This window comes from Xenopus laevis, chromosome 4S (genome assembly GCF_017654675.1).
Source record: "Xenopus laevis strain J_2021 chromosome 4S, Xenopus_laevis_v10.1, whole genome shotgun sequence".
Lineage (NCBI taxonomy): Eukaryota > Metazoa > Chordata > Amphibia > Anura > Pipidae > Xenopus > Xenopus laevis.
The window spans coordinates 91,392,557-91,415,861 of record NC_054378.1 but is presented as its reverse complement, the minus strand read 5'-3'; the positions used below and the strand labels follow the sequence as shown (position 1 = coordinate 91,415,861).

Sequence of the window (23,305 nt, the reverse complement as noted above, 5' to 3'; positions counted from 1 at the left end):
TTGTTTTCATCAACCAGCTGACCCCCCTCTGATAGTAAGGGTCCCACCCCTTCCTGCTTCATTTTTTTACTATTGACATATTTAAAAAACATGTTTTTTTAAAAAAAAATTGATGTTACTGGTCCTTAAAACGACATGACCCAACATACATTGGGAGACACAGGCTTGGCACATTAGGGCAAGAAAAGACTGTGGCTGGTTTTCAAATTACAAACCAGCCAAAGGCCCAAAAAGTAGCCCAAATCCGTACCTTGGATTGGTCGTACTTTCAAAACCAGCTTGGGCTTTAAATGAGTAGCCCAATTTGGCTACAGTTCTATTTTTATCAGTGCGAAAACGAGTTAGTAGAACACAACTAGAGCGCCTCAACGTGCGTAGTACAATGACAGTTTCAAACAATGCTGCGTCACCTCCTATTGGCCTTAGACGAAACGGGATTATCCAGTAAAAATTCTGCCTTTCTTCAGTTTGTGAGCAACAAGCATTCTGATTGGCTAGAGGAGTCGGCTCTTCTAATAGGCTACTTCAGCTACCCGGCGTGTTCCATCCGACGTCACATCCTACACGCGCGGGTGTTCACTTCCTGTTCTTCCGGTGATTTGGTTGCCATCTTTCCTCCGGTGTGTAATGGCGAACAACAGCGCGGCGGCCCTGGCTGGGGCGCCGCAACCAGCCCAGACAGGCGGCGGTGTGAATAAACCGGCGGCCTCAGGGAAGTCCGGAAACGTGTTGCCGCTCTGGGGCAACGAGAAGACTATGAATCTGAACCCCATGATCCTGACAAACATTTTGTCCTCCCCTTACTTCAAGGTGCAGCTGTACGAACTGAAGACGTACCATGAGGTGGTGGACGAAATCTACTTCAAGGTGCGGAATGGTAATCTGCATGATTGCTATACGTTTTACTTCAAATCCAAGAGTCTATGAGCTACACTAGGTTTATACACTAGTTTATATAGAAATCTGTCTGAGTGTTCCCAAGTGTTTCCCTTGTACTGACAGCCAATCCCTAGCGAGGTGGGCGGGGCTTGTATACAATTGGCAAGATTCTCTGCTAGATTCCTTTTCATATGTGAGGCAGATACTCTTGAATCACTTCAGTTTGGTGGATGAAATGTGACTGATGGCTACAATAAATCATGAGGCAGTGATATTAAATAACACCAGTGAGTTGCTCCATACTGTACAAACCTGCTGCTCCATGTTGACTAGAAGAGCTGACAGATTTCTTTTTCCACAGACCTCATGTAGTTGTACTACTACTACTTGATAAACTGGCCCTTTAGTGGGCAGTGAGTTTCCTACTCATAAATGTTGGTTTGGACCAAAGTACAATAGTGTATTTTGAGGTTACGATCTTTTTTTAAAAGGCAGATGATGGAGGTTACGTTTTTTTGCGTTGTCAGCCGTGTAAACATCTTATGTAACAGAGACACGCGGCTTTCTCGTAGGAGGGACAAAATCTGGCCTAGGAAATGAAAAAAAATTGCAGCAATCTGCCAAAGAGGTCATGTAGCTGGGTGGCAAAAAAATGACTCGAATGTACTAAAAAAAAAAAAAAATGTGGCAGTGTCAGGATTATTATATTTTGCAAGACCATTTAAAGGGATGGCTCACCTTTGAGATAATATTTATGATGTAGAGAGGGATATTCTGAGATCATTTGCAATTGGTTTTCATTTTTTTATTATTTGTGGTTTTGCTTCCACCAGTCTTATTTATAGTTGAGCCTCCCTATGAGCCCATATTTGGATTTACAATGAAGAATAACCCACATGTAATAAAAGGCGCTACGTTTCTCTACGAGTAGTAACTAATAGCAACCAATAAGATTGCTTTAAAACAGGTTACCAGTAAATGCTACCTGCTGATTGGCTGGTATTAGTTACTGCTCCTGGGCAAACTTAGTGCCTTTTATCCCTATAAATGTTTACTTGACCATTTTAAAATTGGCCTGACTGGGTGCTAATGGTCTCATCCAGTTGTAAAGCTGTTGGCGTCTAGTGCCCACTAGACCAAAACGCTTTATTATTATTATTATTAACATGTATTTATTTAGCGCCAAATTTTTCCGCAGAGCTGTAAAGTAAATCACATGAATTACATACATAGATCATATGGAGTTACATACATCACAACCAATACAAAAGGTGACAAAGGCCCTGTGCAAAAGAGCTTACAATCTAAAGGGAAGGGAATAAGACACAAGGTGTGGAAGTGGGCAAGATCAGAATGAAGTGGGGGAGAGATGTATCACTGCAGGTAGGCTCCTCTAAATAAGTGCCTTTTAAGAGATCTTTTGAAAGCAGAAAGGTTTAAGGCTTTAAGTTGTTTTCCGTCGTGCCACCATCCATGCTGTATTTCTTGCATTATAAAAGTTTATTGCCATTTTGTAGGTTACTCATGCTGAACCCTGGGAGAAAGGCAGCCGGAAAACTGCTGGACAGACAGGGATGTGCGGAGGGGTAAGTACAAGTACGTGCCTCCTTATTTTTTAAGGACTGACCATCCCCACAAAGTACAGGTTCAGTAATATTTTTATATGTGTTTGTTTTGCAATTGAAGTAGTTATGCAATCCCTTTTATGCAAACCCCTTATCCAGAAATCTCCAAATTCTTAAAATGGGTTATAAGAAGTTCATCTTGGATCTATTTTAAGCAAATAATTTAAATTTTTATATTACAGTATCTTGTACTTGATGGTAACTAAGCTGTATGAATAATTGGGAGTTATGAACAAATGCTGACAAGCTTTTTCTGCTTTTTAACCTGTACATTACTCGTACAAGTCCTTAAGTCACCTATTTTTATCTTGGAGATTATAATATAAAAGTATTTGACTAAATCAAATCATACCGGGAGGCATGACTGAGTAGCCAATGACATTGTATAATGTTTTGTTACTTATGGGACATCATCTGTTTAAGGACCCATCATTGATCACCTATTTGCTTGCACTCACCACTTGTTTTCGCCACTATCTGTATTTAAATTAAGCTCTGTGTGCACAGGAGAGAGTACAGTGACAATTATGAGCACTGAGAAATCCCTCCGTACTAAGTACTATGATGATTTTGAATTGATTGGGTGTCTATGAAAGGGGTTGACTGCTTTTAACTTTTGGTATGATGCAGGGGTAATTTTCTGAGACAATTTGCAATTGGTTTGTATTTTATATTTATGGCTTTTGAGTTATTTAGCTTTTTATTCATCAGCTCTCTAGTTTGCACTTTTATTAAATTAAATGCAACCATGCATTGCTTTGAATAAGAGGCTGGAATATGAATACAAGAGTCCTGAATAGAAATGAGTAATAAAAAAAATAACAATAAATGTGTAGCCTTACAGAGCATTTATTTTGTAGATGAAGTCTGTGACACCTCATTTAAAAGATGGAAAGAGAAGAAGAAAGAGGCAAAAAATTAAAAACTATATAAAAAAAAATGAGGACCAATTGTTTATCTGAAAGTAAGGCTTGGTTAAGTCTATAGATATTTTTCTTATTTTTTAGGCCTCTGTTCCTTCTGTGTAGTGTTGATTTTGTATGATTTCCCCTATAGAAGAAGGAAAGGTCCAAATGTTGGTGCACCCGCAAGGATTGTAATTACTTAGTTGGTACCCCAGGCCAGCGATCCTGTTAGCAGAAAGCTGTGTGTGAGCGGAGATCCTCTTCATCCTTCTATCTTTGCGGTACGTCAGCAATGGGGTTTTGAAGAGAGAAGGTAAGAAAAGGATTACTTGTTCACAAATAACCCAGTTGCAGTTATCTGTTAAAAGTAGCACCAGCCTGGAGTATCCGGTAAGTGATTACAATCTTTAGGGGGGGTACCAGAACATTTGGTGCCCCTCATCATTTGGACCTTTCTTTCTACTTGAAAGTTACTGCCTCCCTCAAAGCAAGCTATACTGCAGTTACAGAATCCATATACTGTATAAACGCATATATGCTAAGCATGTTCTTTTCATAGGAAAAAATGGATGTTACTCTTTATGTGCAGTAAAGCAAAAATCACTTTACAACTTTGTATGTTTTGAATTCAGGTTCGTGGTGTGGGTACTGGCGGTATTGTTTCTACTGCTTTCTGCCTCTTGTATAAACTGTTCACCCTCAAGTTGACAAGGAAACAAGTGATGGGTCTAATTACACACACTGACTCCCCATACATCAGGGCTCTTGGTTTTATGTACATAAGGTTAGTATTTCTTGTTCCCTCCCTCATTTTTTTATTTCTTTGTGCTCTGTTTCAACAGATTTCAAATAACTTTTTTGCCAGCCCAAGGAACTTTATAAGGAATTGCTCTGTATTTACAAGTTTAACACTTTGTAAAGGTCATCAGGAATTGGGGTGAGATGGGGGTACCCATTTTGGCACCCTCCAGTAAAAGGTGCCTGAATCAACATTTACATTTGAGTTTTTTAATGCTCTTGTAGGGGTCCAGCACAGACCACCTACTTCCAGGTCTCCCACCAGCAGAGCAGCTGTAGAGGGGTATTTCTTTACAACCTTCCAGCCCATTGTCCCCAGGATCTGCAGGTTCTGCTTCCTCTATAGTTTGCAGATTGCCATGATCTAGGTGTTGTGTGCTGATTAATACTTATACTCTATTTTAAAGAAGGAAAGGCTTTGTGCATTTGGGGGTGCCAAATGTTAGGCACCCCAAGTGATTGTATTTACTAACCTGAAACCCCAAGTGCACAAAGCCTTTCCTTCTCCTTTAAAGTGGCTTGCAATTGGGTAGGATCCCTCCCTGGGAAATTGAGCTTGTGTCTTCAAAATAAAAAAGTACTGTGCTTTATATTTCTTTATGGCTCCCATACAGCTGTGATTACTTCAATCTCTGTATTTGTTATTCTTTTACAGATATACACAACCTCCTGCAGATCTGTGGGATTGGTATGAAGATTTTCTTGATGACGAAGAGGTATGTCACCAAGGGTAATAATTCACTTTTCATTTGCACAGTTTGCCGTGTTTTTGAGTTTTTAACAAATTTTGAAATACTTAGATTGAAAAACCAGTACAGGTATCGGACCTGTTATCCAGAATTCTCGCGACCTGGGGCTTTCTGGATAATGGATCTTTATGTAATTTTGATCTTCATACCTTAAGTCTACTAGAAAATCATGTAAACATTAAAAAAAAAACACCAATAGGCTGGGTTTGCCTTCAATAAAGATTAATTAGATCTTTGTTTGGATAAAGTATCAGGTACTGTTTTATTATTATTATAGAGAAAAAGGAAATCTTTTTAAAATTTGAGTTATTTGGATAAAATGGAGTCTTTGGCAGATGACCTTTCCATAATTCAGAGCTTTCTGGATAATGGGTTTCCGGATAACTGGTCCTATACCTGTACTTGTAACAAGAAAGAAAATAATGATGTGTGACAGTAGCAGTTGTCTGTTATAATCATAAATTAATCTAGTAGCCCAAACAGGTAAGAGCAGATGCTTCAAAGTTCTTGTGGAAACATTCACATCCTTCTAGAAATAGCCTGTGCAACTGTTGACAAAATGCCTTAACTGTGTTTATTGATGTACATATTGCTGTCACTTAGAATATTTAACTGCATTATCCTAACCCTGACATAAGTTTTGTATATGTTTTGTGTTTCTGGCTGTTCAGCTTGGTTAATAGGACTTTATATCAAAGGCTTCAAAGCCTCAACATCATAACATGTCAATGCGTGTTTACTTTAGCTAACCTGCTGTTTTCTCCTCTAGATCTTTGCGCTGCAGCAATTGTATTGGGCGAAATTAATCTGAACACATACATGTGTGTGAGTGCCAGCAGTTTTAAATTAAGATTCGCCTTTTTGTTTGTTTCATGACTAGGTGAAATTCACCTTTTTTTATTTATTTAATTTTTTTGTGCGGAGTGAAATTTTGGGGTATCTGTAAACATGGTTAAGGCAATTCAATTTTTTCTCTTTTCCCCCCAAGCTGTCGTTGTCCTCAATGTTTTCAAGAGAAAACTGTAACTGATAAATGTTTCTTATCTCTGACATTGAGTCACATTTTTACATTGTTTTCTTAAGTAATTGGCTGTTAACTGTTAGTAATATTCACACTGACCTGGACACTTTTTTTTTTAAATTGAGACTTAATATATTTATTTTCTGTCATTATTAAATGTACAAGAAGAAATTTTTCTTCTGTCCTCTTAGCCAGATGGTAAAGTATGGGAGCGAGGCCATTCTTTCTTTGAAGTTGTACAATTATGATTGGCAGGTTGCTCCTGCAGATTTGTTCTTGATAATCCTCTGTGGAACATTTTTCTAGCATTAAAGGAATCTCTGATCTGTGGAGCTTTCCTTTGCAAAACAGCTTGATAATTCCCTCATGATTAAACAGATGCGTAGTAAAAGAATATTCTGTGCCGTCTCACTTATGGTCTATTGAAATCATTGTATATACAAACCTCCAAATCATGTGCAGTTTTTTGTTTAAACCCTGCATGGCTCATTTAACAACACAGCTGCAATTGTGCCAGCTAAAAAAGAATGCAAGATTAAAAGGACCAGTAACATCAAAAAAAATTCGTTAGTTTAGAACGTAATGACAAATGACACTTTAAAATAGAAAAGCCTTTATTAAGAAATAACTTACAGAAACTCCGCTTCCTGTCCTCTACAGAAAAGGTGATAAGGCGACGACGATCCATCTTGCGGTGCTCTATTTCTTCTCCCATATTCTACTGACAGCGTGTGTTCATGTACCGTAATGACTGCCACAGAGGAAGGCAATATCAGTGGGGCTCCCCATTAGCTCCCACTCTGGGACAGCAGTTGGTGGCAATGAAGAGGCAGGAGGGTTCCTGCAGGTACTGCCGGTTGAGTTTCATGCAACTGAAATGCTCATCGAATCCGACCACCCAAGCCGAGTCCTTGGGGGTGTCGGTTACGAGGTCCGCTCCGCAGCCAAAGTGAGGGATCCCCGCGGGCCCGAACTCCTCGCTCAGCGCCAGAACCCCATTTATATAGACTTTGCCCTGGAGTCGGGCGATGTCCCACAGATAGATCGCCATACAGTACGCTGTGCCAAACACTTCCCCCGGCTCAGCCTTAAAGCCCAGCTTCTCCACATACATACAGCCAGTCTTCGTGCGGGGATCCCTAACTTTGGCTGCGGAGCTGACCTAGTGACCAACACCCCCAAGGACGGCTTCGGTGGAGACGGACACCGAGGTGAAGGCTGTGGTGGTCAGATTCGATGAGCATTTCAGCTGCATGAAACTAAACCTGGCACTTCAGTGCGCTCCTGCCTCTTCACTGCCACCAACTGCTGTCCCAGTGTGGGAGCTAATGGGGAGCCCGTTGACATCGCCTTCCTCTGTGGCAGTCGTTATGGTACATGAACACACGCTGTCCGTAGAATATGGGAGAAGAAATCGAGTGCTGCACGATGGATCGTCGTCACCTTTTCTGTATAGGACAGGAAGCGGAGTTTCTGTAAGTTATTTCTTAATAAAGGCTTTTCTATTTTAAAGTTTCATTTGTCTTTGTGTTTTTATTTCGTTCTATACTAACGAATTTTTTTTAAAAAAATTTTGATGTTACTGGTCTTTTAACCTTGATTCTATTCACGAATGAAGTTCTTTAATATTGTGCAATCAAGTTATCCCCAAAATTTGCAAGTAATTTATTTATTGCTGATTTGGTAATTACTGCACCATCATGGCACAGTGGCACCAAACAATGTTTTGCTAGGCTGCAATGATAGCAGAATTTAGTACAGTATGTTCAGAAAGTGTGCTTTACACTGTGGACTTTATTCATAAAGAGCCTTTGCGTCCCCTTGGTAAATCTTATAAAGGTATCCCTTCTCATCTGTTTATTGTATACACAACACATACATTGACTTTTCTTTCCTGACGTTTTTGCACCCCTACACATGAAATGTGCTTGGATTTTCTTTGTAAAAGTTCACCATAGTTTACTTGATATAGTGTTGTCTGTTGCAGAAGAAATTAAAGGATCCCTATATTTTCATTTTCTGTTGAATTACGCTTCAGAGGAATTCAAGTTCTGATTTGTTTTATCATGGGTAATGTAAAGCCATGTTTTGTCCAGAATTAAAGGGGAACTATTGCAAAAATAAAGAATTAATATAAGCTTGCTCATACTGTAGTAAAAAAACTTTCTAAATACAATCAATTAAAAAAGTCTGCATTGTTTATGTTTACGGTTTCTCTCTCGGCATCTGTTTCTCTTCATTCTGTCTTCATGCAGCAATTGGCTGTCAGATATTCGACAGTTTTCTGATGATTTTAATAGAGTGAGCTTGAATACATGTTCTAGGCAATAGTAGCCCCCTTATAAGATATATTGAATCTAACTATCAATGATTATCTGACACCCAAATCCTGCATGAAGAGCGAATGAAGAGAAACAGATATGCCCAGAGAGGAACATGATTATTTCAGAAACGGTACAGAATATTTAATTGGTTGTATTTCGTTTCTTATTTCGGTATGCTGAAGCTTATAAATTTTCATTTTCGCAATAGTTCCCCTTTAAGCTGTTAGGAGGCAAGTCTGTGGTCACACATGATTGAATAATGGAGGGTTGAAACTGCATTTTGTTTGTAAAAAGGATGAGTGTTAGGTTTGCTTGCTGCTAATTGTATGAACCAGTGTCTGATTGGAATCAGTCCGGTTTATGTTACTGATCTGTTTGGGTGGCTTTACCACTGCAATGTAACAACTTGGCGAGCAGGTAATCTCTTTGACCATGTAACTGGCAAGCCCGTAGATGCACATCTTACCAGCTGTGCCCTGTGTGTAAAGTATGATTCATGATGCTGAACAAAATACTCTCTTATGCAGCTTGTTACATTAGGATTGGACCCATCTAAATCCCTCACCTCTAATGTAGAAAGGTTTCCCTGTGCAACTTTCTGTTTTATCCACTCCGCTATTGATCCTACTTTCCTGCCACAAATATAAATGGATCCTTCCAACATGCATCGCCCAATATTTTTATTTAATTGACTGATAACACTGTAAATATACTGTTGGTTATTATACTCTACATACACGTTTTAATAGAATTCTGGGGTGGGGGGTTTCTGTTGCTGTGCTGTTTTCAGCCATGTTGTATTTCTTTGTGTAACTAAGCTCCACTTGGTCTATTTGCCTCCAAAAGCCCTACCAGTAAGAGGGTGTGTCAGTCTTGTAAATAAAAGGTATAACTTTTTTTTTTTTTTTTTACGGCTTAATTTAATGACTGCTTTAATGCTGTTGTCAATGAAACATCAAGTGTGAGTAGGAATGGATCATAATTAAAATTAAGCAGTTTACTATTGTTTTTATTAAAATACACTCCACATTTAACGTTATGGCACCTCTTCTCATTCAATTATATTTTTTAGGAACTGGATGTAAAGGCTGGGGGAGGCTGTGTAATGACTATTGGGGAGATGCTGAGATCATACCTCACCAAGCTAGAGTGGTTCTCCACGTTGTTCCCTAGGATTCCAGTACCGGTCCAGAAGCATATAGACCAGCAGATAAAAACAAAGCCACGGAAGGTTAAGGAAGAAGCAGAAGAGGTGCCGGAAGTGGAGCGGCACACTGAGAGGAGGCGGTCCAGGTTATACCATTTTTTATAATCTTTACCTAAAGTTCTGGCACTGAGTGTAATCAAATAGTTTTGCAATACCGTTGCAATATGAAGAGGCAGATTTTAATGGATTTTTTCCTGTTAGCATTCTTATCACATGGGTATTTTTTGGCGTTTATGGAAATTTCCATGACTTTTCGTTTTTTTTTTTTAATTATGCTATTTTTAGCTAAATTACTAATCAAAGGATTGTTTGTTTATATATGTGTGTATATGTATTTTTCAAAATGCTTAATTCCGTAAGTTACACAGTTTCAGCTCCTGCTGAAAGGTTAAGTGAAACATATTATTTATATCATGTGACAATTGTTAACAACCAGTCTCCACACATGACTATTAACTATACATCCGCTAACTATTTATACTTAATGAGCTTCCCGTGAATCTGTATAATTATTTCAAACAATGCCTTTACCAAATCTGTTGAAAACAATCTGACAAACACGCGCGCACACACACACACACACTCCAGTTACACAACTTGTACACCACTTGTGGAAACTTGTACACCTTTGTGGAAAGTAGCCTGCTCAGGGACAAGCTTACACCCAAGAAGCTCTGCTGTAGCCACTCCAGAGAATTGTGTTCATGAGAATGAGCCACTCAATCGCATTTATGGATACAAAAAAACTGTAGTTTGCATGCCACGCATGAAGCATGCTAAAAAGTAGCTTTTTTCAATATTGTTTTTTTATTTTAGATCGCCAAAAAGATCATTAAGTCCTCGGAGGTCTCCCAGGAGATCCAGAAGCAGAAGTCATCACCGAGAGCACCGTGGCACGTCAAGTTTTGACAGAGAGCTAGAAAGGGAGAAGGAACGTCAAAGACTGGAAAAAGAATCCAAAGAGAAGAGAAGATCAAGAAGCAATGACAGAGGGCTGGAACGCAAGAGGAGCAAAAGCAGAGAAAGACACAGGACACGAAGCAGGAGCAGAGACCGCAAAGCTGATAGAAGAGAGAGGGATAGAGAGAAAGAAAATGAGAAAAGTAGAAAACGGGACTATGACAAAAAAGGTAATGGTAGAGATAAAGAGACTGACCGGACCAGAGATCGGTCAAAAGAACGTAAGAGGAGTCAGGAGAAAAAAGATAGAGAGGATAAGAGGCACAGAGATGACCGAGATTCTCGTAAGGAGAGGCGGCACAGCAGGAGCAGAAGTAAAGATAGAAAACAGAGAAAGAGTAAGAGTCCTTGTAAGAATGCAAGTAGTCGAGCTCGCAGCCGAAGCAAAGAAAGGTCAAACCGACATAAAGAGAAGGCAAACAAACGTAGCAGAAGCACAAGTCGAAACCGAACAGACAGTGCAGAGAAGTCAAGAAAACGGGAACGCAGCTCTAGCCGGGAGAAACCACGTAAAAGAAGCAGAAGCAAAGAACGGGGGCATAAGCGTGATGGTGTAAACAAGGACCATGATTACCACAGCGGTGACCTTGATGAAAAGCAAAGAGACAAAGATGAGACTCTGTAACATTTAAATTGAACGGATCACATTGAATCCTGTTTTTCCCTTTTTATTTCCTGCTTCCCTTTCGAGGTCGTGTTGTTCTGTAGCACTCTTGTTTATATTATTTTGACATTGTCTAAGCCATGAGACTCCTTTCCCTGTTTTTCATTTATGGATGTCTTTTGGGAATCCCCTGTGCATCGGACATTTTACTCCTGCATTAGCTCATTGCCTCGGTGCGGCTATTGTTTCGTTTTAATTATTCAGTGTTCTGAAAATTGACAATGTCCCTCTGCTATTTTAACTCCTCCTGTGACACAATAGCCCTGCAAGATTCTGTATGTAAGGGCCATTATGTTTGCCACGTCGTTCAGAAGCTAATGAGGTTGTCATCCAGATGCTGAGTGCATGGCTTAGCTGACAGTTTGTTAACTTGGTTATTTTTGTCATTTTCTAAAATGAATACAGACTTAAAATTTCAAATTTGTCAATCTGTCAAATTCTAGTGTTTTTTTTTAAGAAATATAAAATTTTTGAAATAAGCTTTCCTTTCTAAAATGGGTCCATATAAACGTTACTGAATGGATAGAGCTTCTAGGAATGGAACAAGCTGCTGTTATTCGTGTCCAAAGAAACAATCGCCTTGTTAAGGATTTTAATTGTTCAAAGCTAAAATGCCATCCGTGTTTTATTTTGCAGTATCTAAATGTGGATTTTCTTTAAACGGCAGTAGGGGTTTCCTTTTGCAAGCCACAATAAGAGACTTGGTATTAATCAAGCCAATCCTTAGGCTTCCTTCGCATGGGCATTTTTACTTGTGTTTAAGCTGTATGGTAAAAAAAAAAGTTGGCCTCTCATTAGTTCACTTATACAGTTATTTGATCTGCATCTGCCTCAGGTCTGTACCCATGAGACTGGCTATTAATGTGAATGCATTCAAAATAGAAATGATTCTTTTTTTTTTGTTTCTACAATGCGTGCTTGTTCCCCTGGGTACAGACACTTAGGGCACACTGAGATTAGGTAACATTTGTCTGTTATCTTTAAAATCTACTGCACATCAAACTCTTTCAAAAATGCCTCTGTTTATGTGACCTAGGGATAAGCATGATTGACTTCTCCTACAATAAATGGAACTATGGAAACAGTGGTTAAAGTTGATACCTGTCTTTGAAAACAAGGTTATGCTCTTGCTGCCTTATTTCTTGGTAGAACAGAGAAAGATCAAAATGCTTTTGTAACTTCTATCTTCCACAAGGCATCATTTGCGGTGCCCTGGCGTTGCATAAGTCTGGGTGCCGCAATAAACTGGCAATTTTTTTTTCCTCCTTCCGGGATAAAAGTTTAATTATACAAGCAAAATATGGTAAGATGTCTGAAATTTCCCGTTTGTGCTTGCATCTTTAAAGATTTCTATAAAAAAAAAAATCTTTTATTTCTGAAATACAGGCTTCTATGTCAAATGGCATTTTGTAATATTTATAAATTTTTACTTTGTTTCACAAAGTGTCGGCGTCTAATGTATTTGAAATTGCCTCACGTTAGCTTCCCCCCCCCCCCCCCGTAAAGGGGGGCTATTCATCAGAAGACCAATAGATAGTGGTTCAAATGATGTATCTGTCACATATATATTGGTCTGTGTTCGGTGTATATTTCCAGGTGAATAAGCGACTGTTGGTTGCAGCAATTTTGGATTTGAGGCAAAAGCCATTTTTTTTAAATACAGTACTGGTATTAGTGATGTGCAGGTAGGCCTGATACCCGCGGGAATCGCAGGTTTCCGACTTACGGCTTAATTTTTTAAAGACACATGCCTCCTGCCCCGCCTCTTTTGTGACGCCATCGGCGGGCCTTAAAATTGAAGCCGGAAATCGGGCGAGGTTGGGTGCGGGTTTTTACCTGACCCAAACATCACTTACTGGTATATACTTAATAATGTTATTCAGAAAGCCCCACATTGCAGGAAGGCCATCTCCCATAGAATCCAATTTAAGCAAATCATTTTTAAAAATGATTTCCTTTTACTCTAATTATAAAACAGAACTTTTTTCTTGATGGTAACTTAAGCTGCATGAATCCATATTGCTGGCAAAACAATCGTATTGGGTTTATTTAATGTTTAAATCATTTTTAGAAGACTTGTGTATGGAAGTCCAAGTTATGGAAAACCCCAGGTCCCAGGCATTCTGTTTAATAGATCTGATACTTGTATTTTCAAGAGGCTGCTGGTTTTTACACTGGGCTTTTCTATATAAAATATACAGCTTGACAAATATTTTATGCAGCTGTACTTGGTTGTGTATTTGATTCCTTGGGGGTTTTTTTCTCATTGCTTGCGGTACAGTGCTTATTCAGCTGCTTTGGAATAGCAAAAATCAGAAATGTTTATGTGCCAAAAATCATCTAAATATTTCCTGGTATCTTGGCAAAACTTATCACTTTTCAGTTTCAGATCTATTCAAAAATGTCAAGGCATTGAAAGTCTGTTTCTTTAAGACAGTGTTGTCCAAATTCTGTGGTACGTTGGGCCGGAAATGTTTTGGCCTATGTGGTGAAGGGCTTTTAAGACCATGTCCAGATTATAGGGGATGTAAAGTCAAAAAATGAAATTCCTTCAATGTCTAAAAACCAACCTATGTTCAGTATACTTCCATAAAAAAATCTGTACCTTTTTCATAAAAATCAAGATTTTCTGTGCTCCAGCTTCCCCTTGTCTCTATGCGCACGGACTTCAGCCTGCATTAATTCCTCAACATGGCGGGCCGGCCCGCGACTGCTTTATTTCAAGATAAGAGATACTTCGGGTTAATCTTTTCGTTCTTAAAGCTGACCTCCATGACAACTCCACACGCTTTCCCTGACACTACAGAACTCGGATGAGGGGAGATTGTTTTGAAGTAAAGCAGTCGCGGGCCGGCCCGCCATGTTGAGGAATTCATACAGACTGAAGTCGTGCGCATAGAGAGAAGTATGTTATAGAATGGCCAATTCTAAGCAAATTTTCAGTTGGCCTTCATTTTTTCTTTATCTTTCTGAATTATTTGCCTTCTTCATCTGACTTTCCAGCTTTCGAAAGGGGGTCATTTATAAAGTTCGCACAGCGCATATTTTTCGCAAATGGTTGTATTGTGCAGGTTTTTTCCTGAACGCCAAAATATATATATATATATATATATATATATATATATATATATATATATATATATATATACTGATCTGCCCATCTTTACGTTTTTTGCGAATTCGCACCCAATGCGTGAGGTTGTTGTGCCCGAAAATAACGCTGACAGTAACTTAAATTCGCAGTTTGCGAACTTGTTATGCAAATATTTTATCCGCCACCAAAGTTGTGGCGTAATTGAGTCGCAGAGTGTGCGCATAAATATTCGCAGTTGCGAATTGTGACATATTTAAAAAGCTCTTATAGACATTCGCAGCATTGTGGAAAAAAAAATTCGCAATTCTGTTTGCACCCTCTTCTCCAGCTTTATAAATGTAACCATGCGAAGGGCATTCACTTTGTGAACCAATCTGCCCTGCGCGAAGTTTATAAATGACCCATCTAAAAAAAAAAAAAGCTGTGTAAGGCTACAAATGTTTTTTTATTGCTACTTTTTATTATCTTTCTATTCAGGCCCTTTCCTATTCATATTCCAGTCTCTTATTCAAATCAATGCATGGTTGCTAGGGTAATTTAGACCCTAGCAACCAGACTGCTGAAATTGCAAACTGGAGAGCTGCTGAATAAAAAGCTAATAAAAAATGAAAACCAATTGCAAGTTGTCTCAGAATACCTCTCTTCGTCATTTTAAAGGTTAATTTAAAATGAACAACCCCTTTGTATGTTACAGAATGAACGGTGCTAAGTCATTTTTCAATTGGTCTTCATCTTTTCTTTCTTATAGTTTGATTTATTTGCCTTTCTACGGACTCTTTCCAAATGACCCCATCTAAAAACAAATGCTCTGTAAGGCTACAAAAGGCTACTTTTTATAACTCCGCTTTCTATTCAGGCTCTCTCCTATTCATATTCCAGTCCTTTATTTGAATATGGTTGCTAGGGTAATTTGGACCCTAGGAACCAGATTGCTGAAATTGCAAACTGAACAGCTACTGACTAAAAAGCTAAATAACTCAAAAACCACATAAAATAAAAAATTAAAAGCAATGGCAAATAGTCTCAGAATATCACTCTCTACTTCATACTAAAGGTTAACTCAAAGGTGAACAACCCCTTTAATAGTTTTATCGCTTTCCTTGAACCCTGAATTGCACAGTTGTAATACGTATTTACATTCTTACACAGGAAAACAACTTTTTGTAGCATAAAGATTTATTAAATGACAGTAGTTTGAGGTATTGGAAAGAAATCAGTATATGAAAGTGCACAGTTGACTTAATCTGTAATGAAAGACAAAAACTGCAGTAGCCTTTGTTGTTGCCAGATGATAGATGACTAGTAGCTGCAGAATGTACATGCCTCAGTACAGTATAGAGCCAGTTATGGAGTACTTGTTCTATTATAGCCTGTAGGGAGAAAGCAGAATAAAATTAATATCTTCTTGGTCAAATATTTCCCACCTGTAATATGGTATGGCTCTGTGGCTTTATTCTGCTAAACGTACAAGGATGCTAAATAGTATTTTCATTCAGCTTTGTTTTTTTAATTTTATTTTAATCTTGTCCTTGAGCTTTGAACCTTACTCATTAGGTTTGCTCCATACAGGCTGAATCATTCATCTCCAAAATGGCTACAGATAAGAGGGGTTTTAATTCTCCTTTAAATGGGTAAAAGAGGACAGTGGGAGGAATGATACATGTCCAATAAATAACAATATTAAGCTGTAGGGTATAACAATAATAGTTGAATGTGCTAGATGCATTAATTACTAGCACACAAAGAGCGTGACTATATTGAGCCCTCTAATTTTATCAGGGCATTAGAATTTATTTCTGATGTGTTGTTCCTAAAAGACTTCACTTCAAGCTCTATTCTGCCATTTCAGCTTGCTTCCTGCCCTAAATTAATGCACCATGATGTCCCTTCTCTAAGGGGCAGATTTCCCAAAGGGTGAAGTGACTAACGTTGGCGAAAATTTGCTAGCGTTACGTTATTCAGGCACTTCGCTGATTTATTAATGGGTGCAGGCGTCACATCGCTAGCGAAGGAGATAGACGCTAGCGTTGCTTCGCACTCTAACTCCAGACGAATTTTCATCGGGCGAATGGACGTAACTCTGCAAAATCACTAAAATGCGGATTTTACTCTTTCGCCAGACTTGCCTTCGCCACCTCAGACCAGGCGAAGTGCAATGGAGTGCATAGGACTTCCTCAATTATTAGTGTAAAAATGTTCTAAGTCCCAAAAAACGCTGGCCTCAAAAGGTCCGCCAATTTTTTTTTGGGTAACCAGGTTCCCCCCTCCATTATCTAACATATGGCACATAAACTATACTTTGGCTCATGTGTAGGGCAATATAACAACTCTATTTTCTTTATTAAGGTTCCCTGGGCTTGTATAATGTATTTGCGGCAACATATACGTCCATTCAACTTTATCACTTCGCACTTTAGTGAATTAGCGTTGTCCTAGCGAATTTACGCCTGGCGAAGTGTTGCAATGGCTGAGAAGCCGTCGCTGCCGAATTTTTACCAGTTAGGGAAGTTGCCCCTGTTTGTGTGTGTGTGTGTGCAAAGCCAAGCATGGCGATTTCTACTGTGCGGCAGCTGAGAATTTAGGGCTATTCCACACGGGGAGATAGCGACGCGTTTGCGGTCGCGGCGACAAAGCGCCGCGACCGGCGCAGGCGACAGTTTTGTATGGGCGCCTATGTAAAAACGCCTGTGCTAACCACACGAGGCGATGCGCTTTTCAACAGTCGCCTGAAAAAGCCTGGCGAGGCATTTTCAGGCGACTGTTGAAAAGCTTTGTCGCTTTGTCGCCGCGACCGCAAACGCGTCGCTATCTCCCCGTGTGGACTAGCCCTTAGTGAGCATTTAACTTCAGTGATTATAGAAGAGGCACTTTAGCAGGATGCCTTCTTTTATCTGAATGAAAAAAGCACTATGTTTGCTCTGTGGAATGGTGCTTTATGCTATTGCAAGTGCCACCTCTGTGCTGCTCAGCCTGGAAGCTGACGCAATAGCTTTTATTTCTATACACGCAAATGCTTTGGGAACACTGCACATTCTATTCCAAATCAAAACATCTGTATTCTTCTTTACAAACTCAGACATTCACTGTATAAACTGAAAAATGTTTCAAGATTTTGCTTTCCTGAATCACTAAACTAATATTTAGTTGTATAATCAGTGTTTTCTGCTGCACATCTGTGTTACATGGAGTCCACCAGCTTCTGGCACCTGTTACATTCCACAATTCTTCTGCATTTCTTGCTTTTGCCTCAAACAGCATTTTTGATGTCACCCCATAAGATTAAGGGGATTGTGCTGGCCACTCCATAACGTCAATCTTGTTGGTCTGGAACCTAGATGTTGCGCCTTTTGCTGGTGTGTTTGGGGTCATTGTCTTTTTGGAACACCCATTTCTTGGCCATTTCCTCTTCAGCATAAAACAACATGACCTCTTCAAGTATTTTGATGTATTGAAACTGATCCATGATCCCTGGTATGTGATAAATAGGCCCAACACCATAGTATGAGAAACATCCCCATATCATGTTGCTTGTGCCCAGGGCCGCCATCAGGCGGGGACAGGGGGGACAAGCGGACAAGCGGTACGCCCGGACATGAAGGGGGGCCCGGCAGCGCTGCATTTTTTTGAAGATCCGGGCCCCCCTTACGAGCGCCCGAGCCGTACGTCTTGCCTCTTCAGTGCCGAATGCGGAAGTGCCGAAAAGCCGAAGCCGATGCGACGAAAAGACCCGAAGTCACGGAAAAAGCCGAAGTCCCGAAGTCACGAAGCGCCGAAAAGACCTGAAGTCACGAAAACAGCCGAAGCCGAAGTCCTGAAGCGGTGAAAAGTCCCGAAAACAGCCGAAGTCCTGAAGCAGCGCAAAGACCCGAAGTCACGAAAACAGCCGAAGCCGAAGTCCTGAAGCGGTGAAAAGTCCCGAAGTCACGAAAGGAGGCGAAGTTGAAGTACTGAAGCCATGAGTTCAATTCTACTGAACACCAGTTTGTGTGTTTTTTTTTTTTTTAATCCCCTGGCCACCAATGTATTATTTTAATATTCTATAGGCCCCTGCCACCAATCTTTTTTTTAAAACTTTTGTTTTTGGGGCCCCAATTTTTTTTTAACTCGTAAGGGGCCCCTTGCCACCATTGTTTTTTTTTGGGGTTTTTTTTAAAAAAAAAATTAATTTTCTTTTGGTGGCCCCAAATTTTTTTAACTTGTAAGGGGGCCCCTGCCACCAGTTTTTTTTTTTTTCAAAAAAAAATTTTTTTTTTTTAAATTTTTTTTGGGGCCCCAATTTGTTTTTAACTTGTAAGGGGGCCCCTGCCACCATTTTTTTTTTTTTCAAAAAAATTTTTTTTTTGGGGCCCCAATTTGTTTTTAACTTATAAGGGGGCCCCTGCCGCCAATGTTTTTTTTTTTTCAAAAAAAATTAATTTTTTTTCAAATTTTTTTTTGGGGCCCCAATTTGTTTTTAACTTAGAAGGGGGCCCCTGCCACCAATGTTTGTTTATTTTTTAGTTTTTTTTACATTTTTTTTTGTTGGGGCCCCAAGTTTTTTTTAACAGGGGGCCCCTGCCACCAATGTTTTTTAAAAAAAAAAAAAATTTTTTTTTTTTTGGGGCCCCAATTTTTTTTATAAGGGGGCCCTGACCATCAATAGCTTTTACAACTTGTGTGGGGGGGGGGGTTACTTTTTTAGCGCTGATGTCTGTGTGGTCTTTTAACTGCGATGTGGGCGGGATATGGGGCGGAGCTTGGTCGTCAGTGTGGGCGGGGCCCGGGGGGCCCCAAAAATTTTGTTGTACGGGGCCCCGTGATTTCTAATGGCGGCCCTGCTTGTGCCACCATGTTTCATTGTCTTCACACTGTACTGTGACTTGAATTCAGAATGTGCAGCATGTCTCAAGCACTGCTTATACAACAAAATATCAGTTTGTGGTGTTTCTGTTTATACAGTGAATGTTTGAGTTTGTCAAGAAGAATGCAGACACTGCTATTTTTTGAAACAGTCTAATATTCCCTTTTCTATTCCTCTAAAGCCGTGATCCCCAACCAGTGGCTCATGAGCAAAATGTGTCCAATCCCTTTGGATGTTGCTCTCCGTGTCCTCAAAGCAGGTGCTTATTTTTGAATTCCAGGCTTGGAAGGAAGGTTTTGTTGTATAAAAACTAAGTATAGTGCCAAGTAGAGGCTGTCAGTCCACATAGGGGCTACCAGATATCCAATCACAGCCCTTATTTGGCACCCAAGGGACTTTTTCATGCTGGTGTTGCTCCCCAACTCTTTTTACATTTGAATGTGTCTCACTGGTAAAAAAAAAAGGTTGGGGACCCCTGCTCTACAGGAATAACACAAATTTGATTGATTCTGTTATTTAGAATGCTCGGGACCTGGGCTTTCTGGTTAATTGATCTTTCTGTAATTTGGATCTTCATACCTTGTCTACAAGAAAATTATGTACACATGAAATAAACCCAATAGGCTGGTTTTGCTTCCAATAAGGATTAATTATATCTTAGTTTGGATCACATACAAGTAGGGATGCACCGAATCCAGGATCCGGCCAAGATTCAGCCTTTTTCAAGCAGGATTCGGCTTCAGCCAAATCTGCAAATTAGAGGCGGGGAGGGAAATCACGTGACTTTTTGTCACAAAACAAGGAGGTAAAAACGGTTTTCCCCTTCCCATCCCTAATTTGCATATGCAATTTCGGATTCGGTTTGGTATCCGGCCGAATCTTTCGTGAAGGATTCGGAGGTTCGGCCGTATCCAAAATAGTGGATTCAGTGCATCCCTACATACAAGGTACTGTTTTAATATTACAAAGAAAAAAGATTATTTGGATAAAATGGAGTCTATGAAGACAGCCTTTCCATAATTCTGAGCTTTCCGGATAACAGATTCCATACCTGACACTGTGGAGAAAGCTATGACTAAAGGTGGGTATGTATAGCACTGTGGACAGAGTTTTTAACCAGCCAGTCTGTAATCTCATTAGCGGTTGCTTTTTAAAACTGAAGATGGAATGTGGAGATGCTCCTGTGTCTGACTTTCGTAGCCAGTTTTCCATTTCACTTGCTGCTTGGTAATATCAGCAGTACATTGGTGTATTATAATTCGGTGACTTTTTTATCACTGCCCATTAATAATATTTTATTCCCAATGTGCACTTACCAGAAAGGATGGTTGGGTTGCTCTCTCCAGAGAGATTCACAGCAATAACCAGAATGTCAGTTTCTGTGAAGGGAATGTCACAAGCCAAAATGGCTGTTTCGCAGAGTGTGGCATTAGTAGCTGCATTCAATACTCTGTACTCCTCTGCATTTACTGACTCCAACCAGGAAATCCGCATTGTAGCACCGGATACCTCTGGCACGTTCACTTGGGGAGGACATGGTGCTAAATGAAACAAGGGGATAGTTTGAGAATTCAAGCACTGTCATGATCTTGACAAACTGGCAATCTGGGCAGCTAAGTGGCAAATGAGATTCAATGTTGATAAATGTAAAGTCATGCACCTGGGATGTAAAAATATCCAAGCCACTTATACCCTTAATGGGACTGCACTAGGCAAATACATTATGGAAAAGGACCTTGGAGTCCTTGTAGATAATAAACTTGGCTGTAGCAAGCAATGCCAGTCAGCAGCATCAAGGGCAAATAAGGTCTTGAGCTGTATTAAAAGGGGCATTGATTCACGGCAGGAAGGGGTTATTCTTCCACTGTATAGAGCACTTGTAAGGCCCCATCTAGAATATGCCGTACAGTTTTGGTCTCCATCACTCAAACAGGACATTATTGTATTAGAGAGGGTACAGAGAAGGGCAACTAAGCTGGTAAAAGGTATTGAAAATCTTAGCTATGAGGAAAGACTGGCCAAATTGGGGATGTTCACGCTGGAGAAGAGGCGCTTAAGGGGTGATATGATGACTATGTATAAATATATAAGAGGATCATATAATAATCTATCTAATGCTTTATTTACCAGTAGGTCTTTCCAGCTGACACGAGGTCACCCATTCCGATTAGAAGAAAAGAGGTTCCGCCTAAATATTCGGAAGGGGTTTTTTACAGTGAGAGCTGTGAAGATGTGGAATTCTCTCCCTGAATCAGTTGTACAGGCTGATACATTAGATAGCTTTAAGAAGGGGTTGGATGGCTTTTTAGCAAGTGAGGGAATACAGGGTTATGGGAGATAGCTCATAGTCCAAGTTGGTCCAGGGACTAGTCCGATTGCCATTTTGGAGTCAGGAAGGAATTTTTCCCCTTCTAAGGCAAATTGGAGAGGCTTCAGATGGGTTTTTTTTTTGCCTTCCTCTGGATCAACTGGCAGATAGGTAGTTAATAAAAAAAAAAAAGGTTGAACTCGATGGACATGTGTCTTTTTTTCAACCTTACTTACTATGTTACTATGTCATGTTAAAGCAACTTGTCTGGGAGCAGATGCAAACAGAAACTGAATTTGCCTGGTATTTGTTTTAATAAATTATCTCTGTCGCTAACCTGAATTGAATTATGGTGCTGCATTTGTTTATCCATATACTAAGTGCACTACATTTAGCAGCAATAATTGAGACAATATACAACCACAAATTTGATATGTCTCACAATGCTGAGGAAAATTGAGCTCATTGTACTTTGCAGAACTGCTTTAATTCAGACTCACTGTTAGACCAATCTACAGTGACGCCTCTGTCCAACTTCCTACATACGACCTCATAAAAAGCAAGTACATTTGTCGATTTTCCCTGCACAAAAGCATTCTAGTGACTACTTCCATTTCCATTCCCCACTATATAATCTTGAATGAGATCCCTGTGCAGAACATGCCGAAAGATGCACAATAACAGGTCTTTGGTAAAGCTCTTTGTTTTCCCATGCTGGTATATCTACTGTGGTACTTTTCTAGACTATCATGGTTACAATCACTGTTCTATGTATAGAAAAAGAAAAGATAACCAAGAAATGGTAATTGTAAACAGGGAAGGTATTTGGGGGGAGAAGACCTACAAATGCAATTACACTGGAAAAATAAATAAAAGTGAGAGTGGTTTATCTCCCCATGGGTGTTGATTGAAAGTAATATGGAATTAAGGCCATCTATGAAGAATGTTTGAGCTTAAAGGGATACTGTCATGCTTTTTTCAAAATCAGTCAATAGTGCTGCTCCAGCAGACATCTGCTCTGAAATCCAGAGCAATATTTTTTTTACAATATTTAATTTTAAAACTGACATGGGGCTAGACATGTTGTCAGTTTCTCTGGTGTCCCAGTCATGTTACTTGTGCTCTGATATACTTCAGTCACTCTTTACTGCTGTACTGCAAGTTGGAGTGATGCGCCCCCCTCCAGCAGCCCATCAGGAAAACAATGGGAAGGTAACCAGATAACAGCTCCCTGGTAGATATAAAAACAGCACTCTAGTAAAAATCCCACTGGGACTGCTTCATTTACATGGAGTAGGAGAAACAATAGACTGCCTGAAAGCACAATGACCTGAGATGGCTGCCTACACACCAATATTACAACCAAAAAAATAGACTTGAAAGTCAGTTAGGGTGAAGTATAGGTTAAAATATCTTCTTTGAACTATATTTAAATGAGTGATGAACCAATCTTTTCTTCTGTCACTAACCCTGTTATTAGGAGGAACTCTGTCCCAAGGCTGGGCCTCCAAGAGGCACTACTATTGATAGGATATATCTAACACCGTAATTGGGATTGAAAAGAATGTCAGTCAGGATTGACAAGGAAATAATATATAATGATCAGCAAACTTTACTCCTCTTTCAAGCTGGTGGCCATAAAAGGTAGTACCTTCTACAATACACATTAATACTAGTAATGGCATAGTAAAAGACTTGTTGAATACATATTTTTTGTTTGCCAGTACAATCATTTAATGTAGAGATCCCTGCAACTTCACTCTGTCATTGGGCCACAAAGATCACCTCCTTTCTGCTAATCCCCCTCTCAAATTATGACTGTCCTTCCAAAACAGGGCAAGAAATAATGTAGTGCCTGCAAGTACTGTTTAAAAAACAAGTCAGAGAGAAGTTTTTTTGTGAATGGTACAAATTAGGCAGCCCACGTTTCT

General features: G+C 39.7%; 2 protein-coding genes across 3 annotated transcripts in view; one reads left to right on the top strand and one right to left on the bottom strand.

The window, feature by feature from the left end:
- Positions 1–252: 252 nt before the first annotated feature.
- On the top strand, positions 253–12,219 carry prpf38b.S (pre-mRNA processing factor 38B S homeolog). 2 transcript variants are annotated; one of them, XM_018261107.2, is made up of 6 exons: positions 253–867; positions 2,397–2,465; positions 4,042–4,193; positions 4,863–4,923; positions 9,374–9,594; positions 10,325–12,219. In XM_018261107.2, the coding sequence occupies exons 1-6, from the start codon at positions 628–630 to the stop codon at positions 11,091–11,093; spliced, it is 1,512 nt and encodes a 503-aa protein (XP_018116596.1). In that variant the 5' UTR covers positions 253–627; the 3' UTR covers positions 11,094–12,219. The 2 variants fall into 2 exon arrangements, with proteins under 2 accessions (XP_018116596.1, XP_018116597.1); XM_018261108.2 differs by having other exon boundaries at positions 698–877.
- A 3,176-nt stretch (positions 12,220–15,395) lies between these two features.
- LOC108715706 overlaps positions 15,396–23,305 on the bottom strand; it is a 47,006-nt gene continuing 39,096 nt past the window's right edge. The window contains exons 41-42 of the mRNA XM_041561572.1: positions 20,383–20,607; positions 15,396–15,596 (exon numbers count right to left, since the gene is read on the bottom strand). Of these exons, the coding sequence (XP_041417506.1) occupies positions 15,571–15,596; positions 20,383–20,607 (251 nt within the window). The 3' untranslated portion in view covers positions 15,396–15,570. The remainder of the gene's footprint in view (positions 15,597–20,382; positions 20,608–23,305) is intronic.